The sequence below is a fragment of the Cucurbita pepo genome, chromosome LG07, assembly GCF_002806865.2.
Source record: "Cucurbita pepo subsp. pepo cultivar mu-cu-16 chromosome LG07, ASM280686v2, whole genome shotgun sequence".
NCBI classification, from domain to species: Eukaryota; Viridiplantae; Streptophyta; class Magnoliopsida; order Cucurbitales; family Cucurbitaceae; genus Cucurbita; species Cucurbita pepo.
The window spans coordinates 2,662,673-2,681,998 of NC_036644.1; the positions used below are offsets into that span (position 1 = coordinate 2,662,673).

Genomic DNA, 19,326 nt, shown 5'->3' on the forward strand with positions numbered 1-19,326 from the left:
TTTAGAAAATGGGACCAGAGAGATTTCGTTCGTTCTTGCGTTGCCTACGACCAAGCGACGTATGCTCGAGCCTCTGACCCCGATTCAAGAAGAAAGTTTTAGAAAACGGGAGCAGAGAGATTTCGTTCGTTCTTGCGTCGCCTACGGCCAAGCGACGTATGTTCGAGCCTCTAGCCCCGATTCAAGAAGAAAGTTTTAAAAAATGGGGGTAGAGAGATTTCGTTCGTTCTTGCGTCACCTATGGCCAAGTGACGTATGCTCGATCCTCTAGCCCTAATTCAAGAAGAAAGTTTTAGAAAACGGGAGTAGAGAGATTTCATTCGTTCTTGCGTCGCCTACGGCCAAGTGACGGCTCTAGCCCCAATTCAAGAAGAAAGTTTTAGAAAACGGGAGTAGAGAGATTTCATTTGTTCTTGCGTCGCCTACGGCCAAGCAACGTATGCTCGAGCTTCTAGTCCCAATTCAAGAAGAAAGTTTTAGAAAATGGGGGCAGAGAGATTTCGTTCATTCTTGCGTCGCCTACGGGCAAGCGACGTATGCTCGAGCCTCTAGCCCCAACTCAAGAAGAAAGTTTTAGAAAATGGGGGCAGAGAGATTTCGTTCGTTTTGCGTCGCCTACGACCAAGCAACGTATGCTCGAGCCTCGATTCAAGAAGAAAGTTTTAAAAAACAGGGGCACAGAGATTTCGAAAAAGAGTATCGGGTAATGAAAAGTTGACAACTAATCATATTTCTCTATCATCGTACCTAATAAAGCAACATGAAAAAGGCTTCAAAATATTATTTTTTTTTGTATTATTTTGTAAAGTAGTGTTTCATGCCTTATATAAATGTTTTTAAACCTTAAAATTTTAATATCAATAAATAGAGACCTATTTGATTATAATAATTAATTTTCAATTTCGTAAGACCAAAATGAAATATATACATAAAACATAACTCGATCCAGTTAAAATATCTCTACTTTTTATATTTTGGATTCGACATTAGATAGTTAGAACATGGTTACTGGAACATGGTCACGTTATCCTCTTGAATTACTTGAGTGAAGATAGTCCCTATAAATCCAACAAGACACACTTATCTTTAAAATTGCTATAATCGAGCCACCGAATGAAAACTTTTTATATCCTCACGATCACTTTCATTCAGCTCATTAAAGCCTCGACTACCTGGACCAAATATTCATACTCCGAAATATAATGTTATAACGTAAATGCCGACGAGTCCAAGTACTTTAACAAACAAAGTGAGAAGTAAAATCCAAGCCTCAGCAGCTTCCACACCACTGTAGAAGTCAATTTCAGACACTCTTTTAACATCAAATGCTTCAAAATAACATGAGCTAAATGATTGGGAAAAAAAAAATATTGGATGTTCAAGAACTTACATTCTACTTTATGAAGTCAGTTTCATCCTGAGCAGTAAAACCAACAGCCAAAGTGGTTGGGAGCTATGATTCTGCTGTAGAAGATGATCGATATTATTATGCAAGTACTCTTTTTGTGTTTTTGCATGTGGTGCTAAAATATTCCTCTCCTCATCAGCTAAAACGACTCGAGATTGAACGAAAGGGTGGCTTATTTCTGCAAAGGCTTGGGATCTTTATCAGGGTGGGCGAGCTCAGGGGGTGTTTCATGAACAACACCGAGCGTTGAGTCATATTCTTCGTCCTTGCGAGTGAACTTCTTGCGAAGCGCCTTCTCAAACTCGATTTTATCAAAAGGCTTGGCATTTTCAGCTGCGTGAACCTGTGCAAGGTCCGAGTAATTGGTGGCAGACTGAGATATGAAAGCTCTCTCTTCATCAGTGAGCTTTCTGAGGAATTTTGCTGGATTGCCTCCCCATACCTGCAAATAACCATCATGGTAAGGCTCAAGCTTAGATAGAAGCCTAAGCGCAAGCTCAAATGCAAGTCGAGATCAGATTGTTCCACGTTCCAATTAAGAGATCATTGAGGATTAATATCCAGGGGAACCGCAGCTAAGCTGTTCGTTATTTTGTAGCCTTATAGGTGCTCTTGTAATTAAAAAAAGAAGACGACGACGAATATTAGGTTTCGGGAAGATATATTGGTTAATATAAAGCCTCTTTTCCAGATGACTCTCTGCTCAATGCCCAGTACTAAAGGGAATTTATCAGAGGTATGGAACTCCGAAAGTCGAGATTTGGATTTAAGAATGAATCTATTTGATAGAGGTATGAACTGGATTTTCCCAATGGAAAGGATAGCTTTGGCAACAGATTGAAATGAATCTTTTTGTGTAATTCAACTAACCTTGATTTGATTTGCAAGACCTAAATTCAGGAGTTTAAATACGCATGATAGAACTCAAAGATGGAATCTTTATGTAACGGCCCAAGCCCACCACTATCGAATATTGTTCTCTTTGGGCTTTCTCTTTCGGACTTTCCCTCAAAGTTTTAAAATGCATCTGCTAGGGAGAAGTTTCCACACCCTTATAAAGGGTGTTTCGTTCTCTTCCCCAACTGATGTCGGATCTCACACTTTATATATCTACATCTTGCCCGCTTCATGTAAAAGAGATCGAGAAAACGATGCAACCATCTATTTCTACACTGATTTTGCCATGATTGAGTGGCACATTCTTTCTATATTTGGGTCGCTTTTTGAGGACATCACAGAGTGTCTAATGAAAAATATAACAACAAAGCCAAAGTACTTTGGGATTGTACATAGATAGAAATGCCAGACTGTTTCATGACGAACAAAAAACGTTTCACAAGTCTTCGTAATTTAAATCGTTTCTTGACCAATCCTGGTTTAGGGTTGTTTTTTGTAACCAGGACGTATATCTCACTTTTTCTTGTTCTTTTTTTTCTTATTTATGGTTCAAAATTATTTTCTTTCATTCATTCTGTCTTCCTTTTTCATGGAAAATATGTTTTCTTAATTAAAAAAATGTTGATAAATACCTCTCCGGAGGGGATCTTAGTATTCTGCCTCACAAGAGCTCCAGCAGCTACCATAGCATTCTTCTCAACAATGGAGCCATCAAGCAACATTGCCCCCGTCCCAATAAAAGCCTCGTCCTCAACGGTGCAGCCATGTAATACAGCACTGTGACCTGTCAAGTTCAAACTTTCTTTAAGTAAGAAAAATTAAAAAACAACAACATGTGCAACCTCAGTATGGTCAGTTGCTCACAGTATACAGGCAAAATGAATCAGCAACAAATATATTATAGGCTGTAGCTAAGATAACACAGGCAAAGTACACACACCTATGGTGACATTGTCGCCAATGATAGTCGGCAAAACCTTTCCACTTAGATTAGATTTTGCCACGTGCACAAGGGAATTGTCCTGTATGTTGGTTCCAGATCCCACACTGATGCTGTTCGCGTCACCTAGTGAAATTGATAATTAAGTTATGGAACAGAGCTTAAAAAGTGTCTATGAAAAAGTAATGTCATGAGCTAACAAGCCTAACATGATATAAATTAAAAGTTGTGCCTGAAGATATATATATATATATATTCTTTTTTTTTTAGAAGAAAAGACGTATCTACATATATTTAAAGCACGAAGAGTGCATAACAGTCCCCAGAAGTGTGTTAATGATTAATAAAGAGATCAAACAAATAATTATTTTTAAAAATCACAACGGTTAGATGAACACGACTCTCCACAATGGTATGATATTGTCGACTTTGAGCATAAGCTCTCATGGTTTTGCTTTGGGCTTCCCCAAAAGGCCTCAAACCAATGGAGAGAGTATTCNACCTCTCCGGAGGGGATCTTAGTATTCTGCCTCACAAGAGCTCCAGCAGCTACCATAGCATTCTTCTCAACAATGGAGCCATCAAGCAACATTGCCCCCGTCCCAATAAAAGCCTCGTCCTCAACGGTGCAGCCATGTAATACAGCACTGTGACCTGTCAAGTTCAAACTTTCTTTAAGTAAGAAAAATTAAAAAACAACAACATGTGCAACCTCAGTATGGTCAGTTGCTCACAGTATACAGGCAAAATGAATCAGCAACAAATATATTATAGGCTGTAGCTAAGATAACACAGGCAAAGTACACACACCTATGGTGACATTGTCGCCAATGATAGTCGGCAAAACCTTTCCACTTAGATTAGATTTTGCCACGTGCACAAGGGAATTGTCCTGTATGTTGGTTCCAGATCCCACACTGATGCTGTTCGCGTCACCTAGTGAAATTGATAATTAAGTTATGGAACAGAGCTTAAAAAGTGTCTATGAAAAAGTAATGTCATGAGCTAACAAGCCTAACATGATATAAATTAAAAGTTGTGCCTGAAGATATATATATATATATATTCTTTTTTTTTTAGAAGAAAAGACGTATCTACATATATTTAAAGCACGAAGAGTGCATAACAGTCCCCAGAAGTGTGTTAATGATTAATAAAGAGATCAAACAAATAATTATTTTTAAAAATCACAACGGTTAGATGAACACGACTCTCCACAATGGTATGATATTGTCGACTTTGAGCATAAGCTCTCATGGTTTTGCTTTGGGCTTCCCCAAAAGGCCTCAAACCAATGGAGAGAGTATTCTTTGATTATAAACCCATGAACATTCCCTAAATTAGCCGATGTGGGACTTTCATCACTTTCATCATCCAACACCTCCCCTCGAATAAAGTACGCCTCCCCTTAATCGAGGCTCGACTCCTTTGGAATCTTAGTCATTTTTTTACTATGCCTTCGAGGAGGGTTGACTCTTTTTCTTTTGGAGTCCTTTATTCGACATTTGAGGATTTACCNCGGATCTCACACTTTATATATCTACATCTTGCCCGCTTCATGTAAAAGAGATCGAGAAAACGATGCAACCATCTATTTCTACACTGATTTTGCCATGATTGAGTGGCACATTCTTTCTATATTTGGGTCGCTTTTTGAGGACATCACAGAGTGTCTAATGAAAAATATAACAACAAAGCCAAAGTACTTTGGGATTGTACATAGATAGAAATGCCAGACTGTTTCATGACGAACAAAAAACGTTTCACAAGTCTTCGTAATTTAAATCGTTTCTTGACCAATCCTGGTTTAGGGTTGTTTTTTGTAACCAGGACGTATATCTCACTTTTTCTTGTTCTTTTTTTTCTTATTTATGGTTCAAAATTATTTTCTTTCATTCATTCTGTCTTCCTTTTTCATGGAAAATATGTTTTCTTAATTAAAAAAATGTTGATAAATACCTCTCCGGAGGGGATCTTAGTATTCTGCCTCACAAGAGCTCCAGCAGCTACCATAGCATTCTTCTCAACAATGGAGCCATCAAGCAACATTGCCCCCGTCCCAATAAAAGCCTCGTCCTCAACGGTGCAGCCATGTAATACAGCACTGTGACCTGTCAAGTTCAAACTTTCTTTAAGTAAGAAAAATTAAAAAACAACAACATGTGCAACCTCAGTATGGTCAGTTGCTCACAGTATACAGGCAAAATGAATCAGCAACAAATATATTATAGGCTGTAGCTAAGATAACACAGGCAAAGTACACACACCTATGGTGACATTGTCGCCAATGATAGTCGGCAAAACCTTTCCACTTAGATTAGATTTTGCCACGTGCACAAGGGAATTGTCCTGTATGTTGGTTCCAGATCCCACACTGATGCTGTTCGCGTCACCTAGTGAAATTGATAATTAAGTTATGGAACAGAGCTTAAAAAGTGTCTATGAAAAAGTAATGTCATGANTGTTTCATGACGAACAAAAAACGTTTCACAAGTCTTCGTAATTTAAATCGTTTCTTGACCAATCCTGGTTTAGGGTTGTTTTTTGTAACCAGGACGTATATCTCACTTTTTCTTGTTCTTTTTTTTCTTATTTATGGTTCAAAATTATTTTCTTTCATTCATTCTGTCTTCCTTTTTCATGGAAAATATGTTTTCTTAATTAAAAAAATGTTGATAAATACCTCTCCGGAGGGGATCTTAGTATTCTGCCTCACAAGAGCTCCAGCAGCTACCATAGCATTCTTCTCAACAATGGAGCCATCAAGCAACATTGCCCCCGTCCCAATAAAAGCCTCGTCCTCAACGGTGCAGCCATGTAATACAGCACTGTGACCTGTCAAGTTCAAACTTTCTTTAAGTAAGAAAAATTAAAAAACAACAACATGTGCAACCTCAGTATGGTCAGTTGCTCACAGTATACAGGCAAAATGAATCAGCAACAAATATATTATAGGCTGTAGCTAAGATAACACAGGCAAAGTACACACACCTATGGTGACATTGTCGCCAATGATAGTCGGCAAAACCTTTCCACTTAGATTAGATTTTGCCACGTGCACAAGGGAATTGTCCTGTATGTTGGTTCCAGATCCCACACTGATGCTGTTCGCGTCACCTAGTGAAATTGATAATTAAGTTATGGAACAGAGCTTAAAAAGTGTCTATGAAAAAGTAATGTCATGAGCTAACAAGCCTAACATGATATAAATTAAAAGTTGTGCCTGAAGATATATATATATATATATTCTTTTTTTTTTAGAAGAAAAGACGTATCTACATATATTTAAAGCACGAAGAGTGCATAACAGTCCCCAGAAGTGTGTTAATGATTAATAAAGAGATCAAACAAATAATTATTTTTAAAAATCACAACGGTTAGATGAACACGACTCTCCACAATGGTATGATATTGTCGACTTTGAGCATAAGCTCTCATGGTTTTGCTTTGGGCTTCCCCAAAAGGCCTCAAACCAATGGAGAGAGTATTCTTTGATTATAAACCCATGAACATTCCCTAAATTAGCCGATGTGGGACTTTCATCACTTTCATCATCCAACACCTCCCCTCGAATAAAGTACGCCTCCCCTTAATCGAGGCTCGACTCCTTTGGAATCTTAGTCATTTTTTTACTATGCCTTCGAGGAGGGTTGACTCTTTTTCTTTTGGAGTCCTTTATTCGACATTTGAGGATTTACCAATTTATTGGCACGACTAAGTTTAGGGCATGACTCTGATACCATGTTAGATGAACATGATTCTCCACAATGATATGATATTGTCCACTTTGAGCATAATCTCTCATGGCTTTGCTTTGGGCTTCCCCAAAAGGCCTCAAACCAATGGAGAGAGTATTCTTTGATTATAAACCTATGAACATTCCCTAAATTAGCCGATGTGGGACTTTCATCACTTTCATCATCCAACAACAACAATACCCAACATATCCAATAACACAAACTGTCACTACATTAGTTTGTCACAAACACCTTCGCGTTGTGTAAGGAAAATTGGCACGGGTAATATCAAGGATGTTATTGGATATCGAGACGGTATATTTGTCATCAGTGAAAATGTAAGAAACTTGATGTCAATACAATAATGTGACAAGTTTAATATGGAAAATTTTTTAGAGAGTCCAAACCTTTCAAAGCGTGTTACTTATCAGACTAGAAAAATGCTGTAACTGTAAACGAGTCTCTCACATAGGTTTTACCTCTCAAAACGCATCCATACCAAATAGATGATCCACTTCCAACTTGGACATCCCCAATAATGGATGCACTTGGAGCCACAAATGCGTCCTTGTCAACAACAGGAGCCTTATCAAATACGTTCATCAAAGTTCGATGCCTAGACACTGCACGAAACCTTAGGCATATTAGACTATCAGGTATCAAGATGATAGAACAAAAAAGGGGAACTAATAAACAAATTGAGGTACCAGAACAACCAATATATAACAGAAAATGAAGCAAATCTAGAAAGAAATGTGTTTCAGTGACAGTACCATTAACAATTAGACATTTCACTAGAACTATGATACCCAAAGTACATCTGCAATTGTAAATAAGGATTCCATAATATCGCAGTAAGTATCATTTTGGCCGCATTTGACACCCTCTCTTCGGAAACAATAGAAGCATTCATCTTACGTTGATCAATGCATGAACCATTTCACGAAGTATGTGTCTAGATAGCCCAAAGTCTCGATCGTTAGCTCTCAGTCTTCCGGTTAGAAAACAACATCGATGAAGACGTGTGGGTGGGTGCACTGGGAATCAACAATTCTAATAAAAATCCCCAAGGAATTCGCGTACATACCCGTAAACCTAATACACGAAACCCCAGACACTACACAAATGGAGAAGTCAATCAACGGGAACCCTTGCGTAACTACTCAATTCTGTTAAGATTAAACACACACACACATACACACACTGCACGACTCATAATATGTATATTCCACGACGAGCAGCCATCTCTCGTCAATCAAACTAGCAGTTCCACAATTTCCACAAGCTGATCGAGTCAGAATAACAATACTCCTAGACCATATCCAGATGGAAGTCAAAACCAAGAGGAAAAGATCTGAAACTAGAGAAACATGGTTTGATTAAAAGAAAATGCTTACGCTGTTCTTGAAAGAAATACCTCCCTTGGAGGCGGCAGCCAAGGCGATCGATTGCCTGACCCGTCTCACGGATCCAAAATCCAACGGTGTAAATGGCTTTCCCCAGAGTTCCCATCGTCTTCTTCGTCCTCCTCCTCACTGGTATCGCGCAATTCAGAGGCAACCAAAATCACTGGGAGGTTTTGGGCTTCTTCTTGTGACTGCTTTGAAATGGAAGGAGAAAGGCAGCAGAGCTACGAGGAAGAAATGGGAATGCAGCACAAGGGTAGAATAGAATATCCCACACACTGAAGGGCAAATTAGTAATTCAACTACTGAAACGGTGGCATTTGAAGTCTATTTATGATTTTTTTTACCAATTTTTTTTTATATATTGATTTTTTAAAACAGTTAAAAACAATGAAAAACCAAGCCCGAGCCCAAGACCAAGTCCGAGCCCAAGCCCAAGATCGAGCCCGAGCCGTAGTCCAAAACCAAGCCCAAGCCCAAGACCAAATCCGAGACCAAGCCCAAGACTGAGCCCAAGACCGAGCCCAAGACCAAGTCCAAGACCAATCCGAGACCGAGCCCAAGCCCGAGACAGAGTCCAAGTCCAATCCCGAGCCCAAGCCCATCCATAGTCCAAGACCAAGACCGAGCCCAGGACCAAGACCGAGCCCAATACCAAGTCCAGGCCCAAGCCCGAGCCCAATCCAGAGTCCAACCCGAGCCCAAGCCCCCGAGCTTAAGTCCAATACCAAGCCCGAGCCCGAGCCCAAGGCGAAATCCAAGCTCAAGCCCGAGCCCAAGACTAAGCCCAAGCTTTAGTCCGAGCCCAAGGCCGAGACCAAGACCAATCCCGAGCCCAAGACGAAGTCCAAGCCCGAGCCCAATATCAAGCCCAAGACCTAGACGAAGACCGAGCGTAAATCCAAGCCCAAGCCCAAGCGCTTGCCCTAGCCCGAGACCAAGACCAAGTCCAAGTCCAAGCCCGAGCCCGAGCCCAAGTCGTCCTAGAACCCTAGAAACAATCCGACGAAGTAAAAATGGAGCCTGAAACTGAAGCCAAGCCGACCAATTAACGCTCATTTGTCTTCCACCAGGTAAAGCGGACCGACGCATCGGAAATTTCATCGGCGGGAGGTTATTGATCTCTCACCGGCCGGCCAGCAAAAAATTTTCTTCCATTTTTTTCCTCTCAAGCTCATCTCCTTTCTTCATTTTCTGCTTCACTTGATGCCGAAGAGGAGACAAGCTTAGTCCGACGGCGAACTGAAACAGAGAGGGTACACTCTCGGTTTTTCCCAAGGGACCGAAGATGAGCCTAAACCGTTTACTCCTTCGTCAAACACTGAAGAAATTTTCGAGAATCAATGGAAACATACTGCATCGCCAATCGGATGTCAAAAGCAATGTCACTCGGACATTCATCGCAACACCTTCATTTTCTTTGCTTGATCCAAAATTCAGTCGCTGTTCTTCAATTCCTGTCGAAAATCCTGAGCTCTGCAAATCCAATTCAATTTTCAGTAGGTGCATTCACTTCACTGCAACTAAGTTGAGCGATACAGCAATTGAGCCGAAACTGGAGTCATCAGACATTGAGGATCATGATGGATCAATGAATGAGTTCTTATCCAGATTTGTCTGGATCATGCGCGGGAAGATATCTGAAGCATTTCCGGACTATGATAAGCAAACAGTTGATGCAATGCTTTTGATGATTGTTGAAAAAGTGGTATCTGAAATGGAGAAGGGTAGCTTTGAGCAATCGTTAAGGACTTCAACTGGTAATCCAGATTGGGACCTAAGTGAGGATTTGTGGAAGACAGTAAGCGAAGTTAGCAACATGGTTTTGGATGATATGAAGAAGGCTACAAAGAAGGAGAAAAATGAAGGGTTTTCTGCTATCTGAGGAAGTTCAGGAAATGTGTAGGTTTGCTGGGGAAGTTGGTATTCGAGGGGATATGCTAAGGGACTTCAGGTTCAAATGGGCTCGTGAGAAAATGGAGGAAAGCGAGTTTTATGAGAGTTTGGAGCAGCTCAAGAAAGAGGCTAATGCCTCTCCCAGTGGTGCAGAGGCTGCATCCGTTGAGAAATCCGAGCCTGTTTCTATTCCCAAGAGGCGAGTGTTGAGATATATTATTTATGGAATATATCCTAGATATTATANCAGATGAGTCACAGGCCTTAGCACATGCCGTTTGAAGCACAGGTATTAAGAGGATATTTTGCGGTGATAATTAGTTAGAATATATCTCACATATTTAGGGAGTTGTTAGTATAGATTTGATTAACCGTATATTTTATTTATTTACCAGATTTAGTTAGATATATATTTTTTCTATTTTTAGGTATTAGTTGATAGTTTGTATCCTATTTAAACGTGTTAAACATGAATGAAGATCATACTTTCGATCCCAATTCTATTTCTATTTCTCATTCTTAACAGCGAGGGAAGATCAAGTACAAGATCTATGGTCTTGATTTATCTGATCCCAAGTGGAGCGAAGTAGCAGACAAAATCCACGAGGCAGAGGACAAGAACCAAAGCCAATTTCTGGGAAATGCAAATTGATCATAGAGAGAATTCTTTCACTAAACGAGAACGATGACCCATCTCCATTAATGGCTGAATGGACAGAGCTTCTTCAACCTACTAGGATTGACTGGATTACCTTACTTGATAAATTGAATGATAAGAACAGATTCTTATACTTGAAGGTAAGAAATCTCTCTTATTCTTCCCCTTTTGCCTTGTGTTCTTGGATAATTCTTGTTCTCAGTTTCATATTTAAACAGGGTAGAAGAAGCTGCATTTATAATCTCTTGGTTCCTTTTGTTTTGAATGTCATATATAGAATATGCCATAGATTTTGAGTTCTGAAATAGCAACAAGCTTTAGATTTCTGGCGCTATGCATGAGTGATGTTAAGGTGTTTATCAATGATAATACTTTTTCTACACCACATTAGATAGAACGACATAATGTTTGCAATTTGCAAGACCCTGATTTGAATTTGTTGATTATGATGAATGAAGGTAGCAGAGCTTCTTTTGAATGAAGAATCTTTCGAGACCAACATCCGTGACTACTCTAAGCTTGTCGATGTCCATGCTAAAGAGAATCGTCTAGAGGATGCTGAGAGGGTTCTTAAGATGATGAATGAGAAAGGCATTACACCAGACATTTTAACAGCCACAGTTTTGGTTCATATGTATAGCAAGGTGGGAAACCTTGATCGTGCAAAGGAAGCGTTTGATACATTGAGGAGTCACGGCTTCCAACCGGATGAGAAGGTTTATAATTCCATGATAATGGCATTTGTGAACACTGGACAACCAAAGTTGGGCGAATCGATGATGAGAGAAATGGAAGCAAGGGACATTAAACCAAGCAAGGATATTTACATGGCATTGCTAAGGTCATTTTCGCAACGTGGTGATATCAGTGGCGCTGGAGGAATTGCTGCGACGATGCAATTTTCTGGCATCTCGCCAAGTTTGGAGTCATGTACATTACTTGTTGAGACATATGGGCTAGCTGGTGATCCTGATCAGATCAGGCAAGGAACAATTTTGACTACATGATAAAAATCGGGCACAGGCCTGATGACAGGTGCACTGCAAGTATGGTTGCAGCCTATGGAAAGAAGAACCTGTTGGACAAGGCTCTGAATCTTTTACTACAGCTCGAAAAGGATGGGTTTGAGCCAGGGGTTGAGACTTATGCTGCTCTTGTAGATTGGTTAGGTAAGTTGCAGCTGGTTGATGAAGCTGAGCAGCTATTAGGCAAGATCGGCGCACAGGGAGATGCCGTGCCTCTTAAGGTTCATATTAGCCTCTGTGATATGTACTCGAGAGCTGGGGTTGAGAAAAAGGCGCTACAAGCGCTCGGGGTATTGGAAGCTAAAAAGGATGAGTTGGGACATGGTGAATTCGAAAGGATCATAAATGGACTTATAGCTGGTGGCTTTGTGCAGGATGCTAAAAGAATGCAGGGCCTTATGGAGGCTAAGGGTTTTACTGCATCCCAACCACTTCAAATGGCTTTGACGACATCTCAAGCTCTTCGTGGCAGGACACTGCCTTGAGAAAATTTGCATCTCAGCATTTGTTTTCAAGGCTGTGTTGTTTTCCTTCACTCGAATATAGGTTAAACCCGAGTTTTTCCTTATCCATCTCTGACCTTGGTGTATTATTTTGTTTTTTTTACTTCAGAAGGTAGATTGATTGTGAGATTCCACGTCGGTTGGAGAGGAGAACGAAATATTCTTTATAAGGGTGTGGAAACCTCTCCCTAGTAGACGCGTTTTGAAACTGTGAGGCTGACGGTGGCACGTAACGGGCCAAAGCGGACAATATCTACTAGCGGTGAGTTTGGGCTGTTACAAATGGTATCAGAGACAGACACCGAGCGTCCTGGCCCCCTAGGGGGTGGATTGTGAAATCCTACATCGGTTGAAGAGGGAAACGAAGCATTCCTTATAAGGATGTGGAAACCTCTTCCTAGTAGACGCATTTTAAAACCGTGAGACTAACGGCGATACGTAACGAGCCAAAGCCGACAGTATCTGCTAATGGTGAGTTTTGGCTATTTATCTTTGTTTTTCTTCTCCTAAATGTTTATACCTTCGATGTCATGCATTCTATGGTTACATATATCATCTCGTGTTCTATGTCGGGTATGCCACTGCATAATGAACTAATATTTTCATATTAATCATCTCTGGTTCGTATTTTCATGTTGTTCAATGGATATATGCATGCAAAATATAAGGATTTCATCACTTGCTTCAACAATAATAGGTTCTTTTGATTTCTTTTGTTGTTTGCTTTTACAGTAGTATAGAATCATATGTTCATCAATGTTCATAATTCTCAATAGTATTCTCCTTTTATATACTCATTCAGTCGTTTGAGTTCCCCATTTTGCTGCTCTACCACTGCTCTGACAACATCTACTATAGATATCATGCCAACTAGTTTGCCATCTATCACAGGAACGTGTCGTATGCGATTCTCTGCAAATGTCGAAAACTTAGATGGTCGTTGATGCAGCTGGAGAACGAGCCGACTCCCATTTTCATGGTAATTTCAGAACATAAACGACTCTGTATTTAGTATTTACCTGTCATTAGCTGCATTGCTTTAAGGATGTTCGTGTCGGACGTTACGCTTACTAGCTTGTCCTGTTCATGAAAAATAGAAATGTATGAATGAAAAATGTTGTTTGAAATCTGGTTTTTAGCTTAGGGAAGACAGAAATTAACCTCAGAAGTCATTATTTCCCCAACTTTTGTGTATATGGGAGATCTTCCATCTGCTATTATCTTCTTCAGGTAGTCTGCTAATGTTTGCTTATTAGTGTTCTTGATAAGTTTAAATTTTTTAATCCATGTTTTTGAAATTGTTTGGCGTTTGATTTACCTCGTTCTGTTACAATTCCAGCAATGTGTTGTCCTTCTGGCTTCAGCACCACCAACGATCCAATATTATTTCTAGCCATCTGCATCAACACAAAAAGAGTCCTCAATCTTCAGAGATAACTTTTCAAGCTTTTGGTAATGTGAACTGAACCGAACTCGCTACGTTTTGCACGGCATCAATGGCGGTGTCATTGGCTCGACAGGATAGCCAAGGGGAGCCAATACTTCCATCTCCCTTACTCGAAACGATCTCTGCCACCGAAATGTTCTCCAGACCTTTCAACATAGAAGACGAAGCTCCTAAGTCGGATCCTTCGAAAAGCTTCTCGACTTGATTCGTTTCTCTCCTGCACGAGTGCTGCGAGATAGCGATCTTTAGTGTCTCTTGCCACGATCGTACTGCTCTTACGATCCCCTGCATTTTGGATTGGGATGGGAATGTGACAGGAAGATCCGTTGATGATGAAGGGTATGTTGTTCCATGGTGATTTGAAGTAGAATAAACAAGAATAACTTGCAATCATCGTTAATCTCATTACTAAACTAATATCTGGATTAGTGTGTGCATTATTCTTTGCTTTACAAGAATGTCTTGCAATCATCGTTTATGATTAACTAAGTTTTCAATTAGAATTGCAATTAATGAACATTCTTTGCTTCACTAATTGAAATCTAGGGAAATCCTTGTTCTTGATTGATTCCAAGTCCTAAGGGTAACGACTCAAATCCACCGTTAGCAGATATTGTCTTCTTTGGGCTTTCCCTTTCGGGCTTCTGCTTTAAAACTCTATCTGCTAGGGTAAGGTTTTCACACTCTTAGGGTGTTTTGTTCTCCTCCCTAACCAATGTGCGACATCACAATGAGAGGAGAACAAAGCACACTTTATAAGGGTATAGAGGACATTACAATGGAAACCTTCCCCTAGCAGAAGCGTATAAAGGGTGTGGAAACCTTCCCCTAGCAGAAGCGTATAAAGGGTGTGGAAACCTTCCCCTAGCAAACGCGTATAAAGGGTGTGGAAACCTTCCCCTAGCAACCGCGTATAAAGGGTGTGGAAACCTTCCCCTAGCAGGCACGTATAAAGGGTGTGGAAACCTTCCCCTAGCAGACACGTATAAAGGGTGTGGAAACCTTCCCCTAGCAGACACGTATAAAAGGTGTGGAAACCTTCCCCTAGCAGGCGTGTGTAAAGGGTGTGAAAACCTCCCCCTAGCAGACGTGTATAAAAGGTGTGGAAATCTTCCCCTAGCAGACGCAACCTTACCCTAGCAGACGTGTATAAAAGGTGTGGAAATCTTCCCCAACCTTACCCTAGCAAACGTGTATAAAAGGTGTAGAAATCTTCCCCTAACAGACGTGTTTTAAAGTGTTGAGGAAAAGCCTAAAGAAGATGATATCTGCTAGCAATGGATGTGGACCTTGATTTCATCTAATATAGAATTATATTACTTAAAAGAGCCATTTTTTGTTTGATTTGGATTGCCTAGACTAACTTCAAATCTTCCCAAATCCAAACCACCAAATTCTCTCTTCTTTGAGAACAAAAGCCTTCTCACAAATTCCTTCCCTATTCATTTTAAGCCATTGCCCAATACATTTCATCACAAAAGTGTTGTTCCTCAAACGAAAATGAGATTCCTTCTTTACTTGGGAGGGGGGAAAAGAAAGAGAAGGAAAAAAAAAAAAAAGTGAACTTGGGATGACAAGATTTGTAGAGACCCGACATTAACCAACCTAAATCGAAGATACGGTTCGGGTCATCTCGATGTCATCCCCACCCTCCTTCGCCATTAGGGTCGAGGTACATTTTTTCAATCAACAATTAACAAACTATAGGCCAAAGGTTAAGAACAGGGGCAGAGAATATATTCATCCAGAGAATTCTTTTCCATCCCCGTTCTTCATGGCGGGTCCCTAGGACCCGACTCCATGGGAAATTTTGTCATCCCTAATCCCTATTCAGTTGAAAATATAAAGAAAAGGCAACTCGAAACTTCAGAGGATTGGATGATGATATTGCTCGTTTGAGAAGGAAATGTCTTATCTAAGAAGGCAAAAGCATCCATCTTCGTATTCTTTGTCCATCAGAAAGGTAAAGAAAGCTAAAGAAGGAAGTTCTTAAGCAAAAGCTAACCCAAAAGTTGAGCATGTTTCCAAAGTATCCAATGCCAAATTATTATATACTCTTTTGGACAGGAAAACTTCCATGACAAACCCCTCATTCTTTTATTTTTCGATATGACAAACCGACAATTTCGATTTCGACTTCCTTGGCAATCCGTAAAAGCTTCTTCTCGACCCGAAAACGAGTCATCAACACGCAGTTCTGAGCCTACAGATGAAGCTGAAACTTCTAATTCAGCTGCTGATACCGTCCCATATATGCAGCATCTACCAGAGCTGTCTCCTTTAGAATCAGCTCAGGCACCTGAAACAAGTGAAACTATGCTACCTTCAAAATCTCATAAGAAAGCCAAAGTTCATTCTCAACCATCGTCACATTCCCGAGCGAAAAAACAAACCCGAACGGCTACCAAGCCTCCATCTGCATCGAAAGTGACCCCTCAATCTTCAGTTTCTTCCAACAAGTCTCCAACAACGTCGGCCAAGGCGTCTCCGTCTCATGATGCATCAAAGCCTTCATCATCAGCAGGCAAAGTTTCTCCATCTCATGATACTTCAAAGCTTTCATCCCCAGCAGGCAAAGGCAAAGTTTCTCCCTCTCATGATACTTCAAAGCCTTCATCACCAGCAGGCAAAGCCTTTCCGTCTCGGGATGCTTCACAGCCTTCATCATCAGCAGCTGCAGCGCCTCGATCCCAAATCAGGTCAAAGCCACCGTCCCCATCTCAAACGTCCAGTAAAAACCATCCACAATCGAAACCAACATCACAATCAAGATTGAAAGCTGATTCTCAACCTTCATCACCTTCACGGCCAGCACTTTCACCTCAAGCTTCTTCTATACCACGGTCACCGTCTCATGAAAACTCTCGACAACAACCATCGAAAAAGGCCTCTCGGGTTCAGTCTCCATCTCATTTGTCCAGCAAACCTACTGCACAATCAACATCACAACAGCTTACTGAATCTCCTGCAACCATAGGAGATCAAACAACAAAAAGAGTTGTTTCTCATCCCGCAGATCAATCGCCACGAGCAAGATGTAAAAGCAGGGAAAATCAGGTGCAAACCAAATCAAAGCAGTCTCCAAAACCAGACTTGAAACCAGTGGAATTCAAAGCATCAAAGCATCAGCCTGAAACCATGGAAGAGTTCATATCTAAGAACACTTCCTATCCCCATTCAGACCAGGATTTTTCGGAAATCCCAATAATCATCGATGAAACCATTGAAAATGGTCCAGAGACCTCTCTAGAATCGCAGACAGAGTCACAAGAAAGTAAGGAAATAAAGAGTTACGAGGAAGATCTGGAAAAGACAACCAATGCACTTCAGATCAATGCATCTAAAAGCAAATTAATCACATCTGCTGAAATCACGTCGCCGTTTGAACCAGAAAATAGCGATTCACAACAGGAAGGAACCATGGAAGACTTATCGAAAGCTTTTCAGACGCTAAACATCAAATATCCAGAAGAAAATCCAAAGAGTTTCACAACACTCACCGGCGATAACAAAGGAGCGTCAATGCACTTACTCTCCGGCGAAGCTACAAAAGAAAGTTCAATCCATATCCACCGTCAGTATAAGAGTGATCCAGACAAAGGTCCGGAGAGTTCCACAGACATCGAAGGAAATTCCAATGAAGAAACGCCTCAAGATTCAAAAACAGAAGAGGATCCACCTCTTGAACTATACATCAACATCAATGTACAAGGTATCAACAACTCACTCCTGTCCAATAGCTCATTTACTGAAAACAATCCAGGAATCAAGTTGAACTTCGTTCCACAACAAACTAAATCAGAAGATAAACCACATTCACTCCAAGCTCAGAAGGCCAAATATACAGCAAAACATACAGAAAACCATATCTATGAATCCACAGTAAGACGAAGATGTCTCGGAGGGCTGTTAATGGAGTCGAGCGATTCAGACGGCGACAATTCAGAAAAGCCCCGACGCCATGGCTGCCGCTACAGAGGCAGTTTCGAAGGAAAATAGGTCGAAATTCTGCAACAGAAATTACAGAACAACATCGAAAATCTCGAAGATCATCCCAACAATCAAAAGATATTCATCGCATAAAAGAAATTTGAGAGTGTCTGTGTGTGAAGAAATTTTTTTCTTACGATGTGTGAAGAAAATGAAACCTGCGTGCGAAAAAATTCAAAATGTATGAAGCTTTGATTGTTCTAAACCCAGATCTTCCACAAGAATCAGTTCATATTTTGTTCACTATCCCGCTAAGAATTTCAATCCATCAAAGCTATTAGTTTAAGAAAATTGGAAGTTAGAACTTAAAATAATAATAATAATAATAAAACTAAATTAAATTAAATTAAGTTAAATCTATTACACTAAACTGACCTTAAACAGTTAATTCTTAATTAATAATTATATAAAAAAAATTAATAAACTTAATAAATATAAAAGTTATTAAAAAAAAAAAAAAAAAAAAAAAAAAAAAAAAGGAAAAAATGGTACTAAAGTTGGGGCTCGAAGATGATCAGATACCATCCTAGTCTCAACCATAAACGATACCGACTAGGAATTGGTGGATGTTGCTATAAGGACTACGCCAGCACCTTATGAGAAATTAAAGTCTTTGGATTCCGAGGGGAGCACGGTCGCAAAGCTGAAACTTAAAGGAATTGATCGAAGGGCACCATCAGGAGTGGAGCGTGCGGCTTAATTTGACTCAACACGAGAAAACTTACTAGGTCCAGACATAGTAAAGATTGACAGACTGAGAGCTCTTTCTTGATTTTATGGGCAGTGGTGCATGACCATTCTTAGTGGGTGGAGCAATTTTTCTGGTTAATTCCGTTAACGGACGAGACCTCAGCCTGCTAACTAGCTATGCGAAAGAATCCCTCTGCGGCTGTTTAGGCCAAAGAAGTTTGAGGCAATAACAGGTCTGTGATGCCTTTAGATGTTTTGGGCCGCACCCGCGCTACACTAATGTATTCAACGAGTCTATAGCCTTGGTCGATAGGCCCGGGTAATCTTTGAAATTTCACCGTGATGGGGATAGATCATTGCAATTGTTGGTCTTCGACGAGAAATTCCTAGTAAGTGCGAGTCATCAGCTCGTGTTGACTATGTCCCTGCTCTTTGTACACACCACTCGTCGCTCCTATCGATTGAACGGTCTGGTGAAGTGTTCGAATCGTGGCGACATGAGCGGTTCGCTGCCTGCGATGTCGCGAGAAGTCCACTGAACCTTATCATTTAGATCAAGAAGAAGTCGTAACAAGGTTTCCGTAGGTGAACCTACGGAATGATTATTGTCGATGCCTAAACATCAAACGACTCATGGACGTGTTCACAAACTTTTTGTGTCGGGGGAGCATTCGTGCCTCATCTGATGCCTAAACCATAACAGGTGCAAGTCGTGCCAAGGAGCTTAAA

The 19,326-nt window shown here is 40.5% G+C and overlaps 3 protein-coding genes, 1 long non-coding RNA gene and 1 pseudogene across 4 annotated transcripts; 3 read left to right on the top strand and 2 right to left on the bottom strand.

Moving 5' to 3' along the window:
* Positions 1 to 1,169: 1,169 nt before the first annotated feature.
* Positions 1,170 to 8,635, bottom strand: LOC111799165 (gamma carbonic anhydrase 1, mitochondrial-like). Its single transcript, XM_023682585.1, has 5 exons — positions 8,380 to 8,635; positions 7,462 to 7,605; positions 6,237 to 6,362; positions 5,929 to 6,080; positions 1,170 to 1,850 (listed from the first exon to the last, which is right to left on the bottom strand). Exons 1-5 carry the CDS (start codon positions 8,492 to 8,494, stop codon positions 1,581 to 1,583), a joined length of 807 nt encoding a protein of 268 aa, XP_023538353.1. The 5' UTR covers positions 8,495 to 8,635; the 3' UTR covers positions 1,170 to 1,580.
* Positions 8,636 to 9,423: 788 nt separating this feature from the next.
* Positions 9,424 to 12,639, top strand: LOC111798932 (annotated as a pseudogene).
* Positions 12,640 to 12,900: 261 nt separating this feature from the next.
* LOC111798934 lies at positions 12,901 to 13,957 on the top strand. Its single transcript, XR_002815741.1, has 3 exons — positions 12,901 to 12,941; positions 13,362 to 13,449; positions 13,810 to 13,957. It is a non-coding gene; the product is annotated as an uncharacterized LOC111798934 (long non-coding RNA).
* LOC111798933 (CBS domain-containing protein CBSX3, mitochondrial-like) lies at positions 13,206 to 14,633 on the bottom strand. The gene is made up of 5 exons (XM_023682289.1): positions 13,951 to 14,633; positions 13,789 to 13,867; positions 13,632 to 13,705; positions 13,490 to 13,550; positions 13,206 to 13,382 (listed from the first exon to the last, which is right to left on the bottom strand). Exons 1-5 carry the CDS (start codon positions 14,206 to 14,208, stop codon positions 13,240 to 13,242), a joined length of 615 nt encoding a protein of 204 aa, XP_023538057.1. The 5' UTR covers positions 14,209 to 14,633; the 3' UTR covers positions 13,206 to 13,239.
* A 1,393-nt stretch (positions 14,634 to 16,026) lies between these two features.
* On the top strand, positions 16,027 to 17,916 carry LOC111798772 (cell wall protein RBR3-like). The gene has a single exon (XM_023682098.1). The coding sequence runs from the start codon at positions 16,027 to 16,029 to the stop codon at positions 17,914 to 17,916; it is 1,890 nt and encodes a 629-aa protein (XP_023537866.1).
* Positions 17,917 to 19,326: the final 1,410 nt, after the last annotated feature.

Excerpts from the sequence above, each read along its gene's own strand:
- LOC111799165 (XM_023682585.1), bottom strand. The coding sequence starts at position 8,494 with ATGGGAACTCTGGGGAAAGCCATTTACACCGTTGGATTTTGGATCCGT. Across the intron at positions 6,363-7,461 it reads GTATGGATGCGTTTTGAGAG|GTGACGCGAACAGCATCAGT; the intron begins GTAAAACCTATG and ends CAATTTCACTAG. Across the intron at positions 1,851-5,928 it reads CTAAGATCCCCTCCGGAGAG|GTATGGGGAGGCAATCCAGC; the intron begins GTATTTATCAAC and ends GGTTATTTGCAG.
- LOC111798933 (XM_023682289.1), bottom strand. The coding sequence starts at position 14,208 with ATGCAGGGGATCGTAAGAGCAGTACGATCGTGGCAAGAGACACTAAAG. Across the intron at positions 13,868-13,950 it reads CCATTGATGCCGTGCAAAAC|ATGGCTAGAAATAATATTGG; the intron begins GTAGCGAGTTCG and ends GTGTTGATGCAG. Across the intron at positions 13,383-13,489 it reads AGCAATGCAGCTAATGACAG|AGAATCGCATACGACACGTT; the intron begins GTAAATACTAAA and ends CGACATTTGCAG.
- LOC111798772 (XM_023682098.1), top strand. The coding sequence starts at position 16,027 with ATGACAAACCGACAATTTCGATTTCGACTTCCTTGGCAATCCGTAAAA.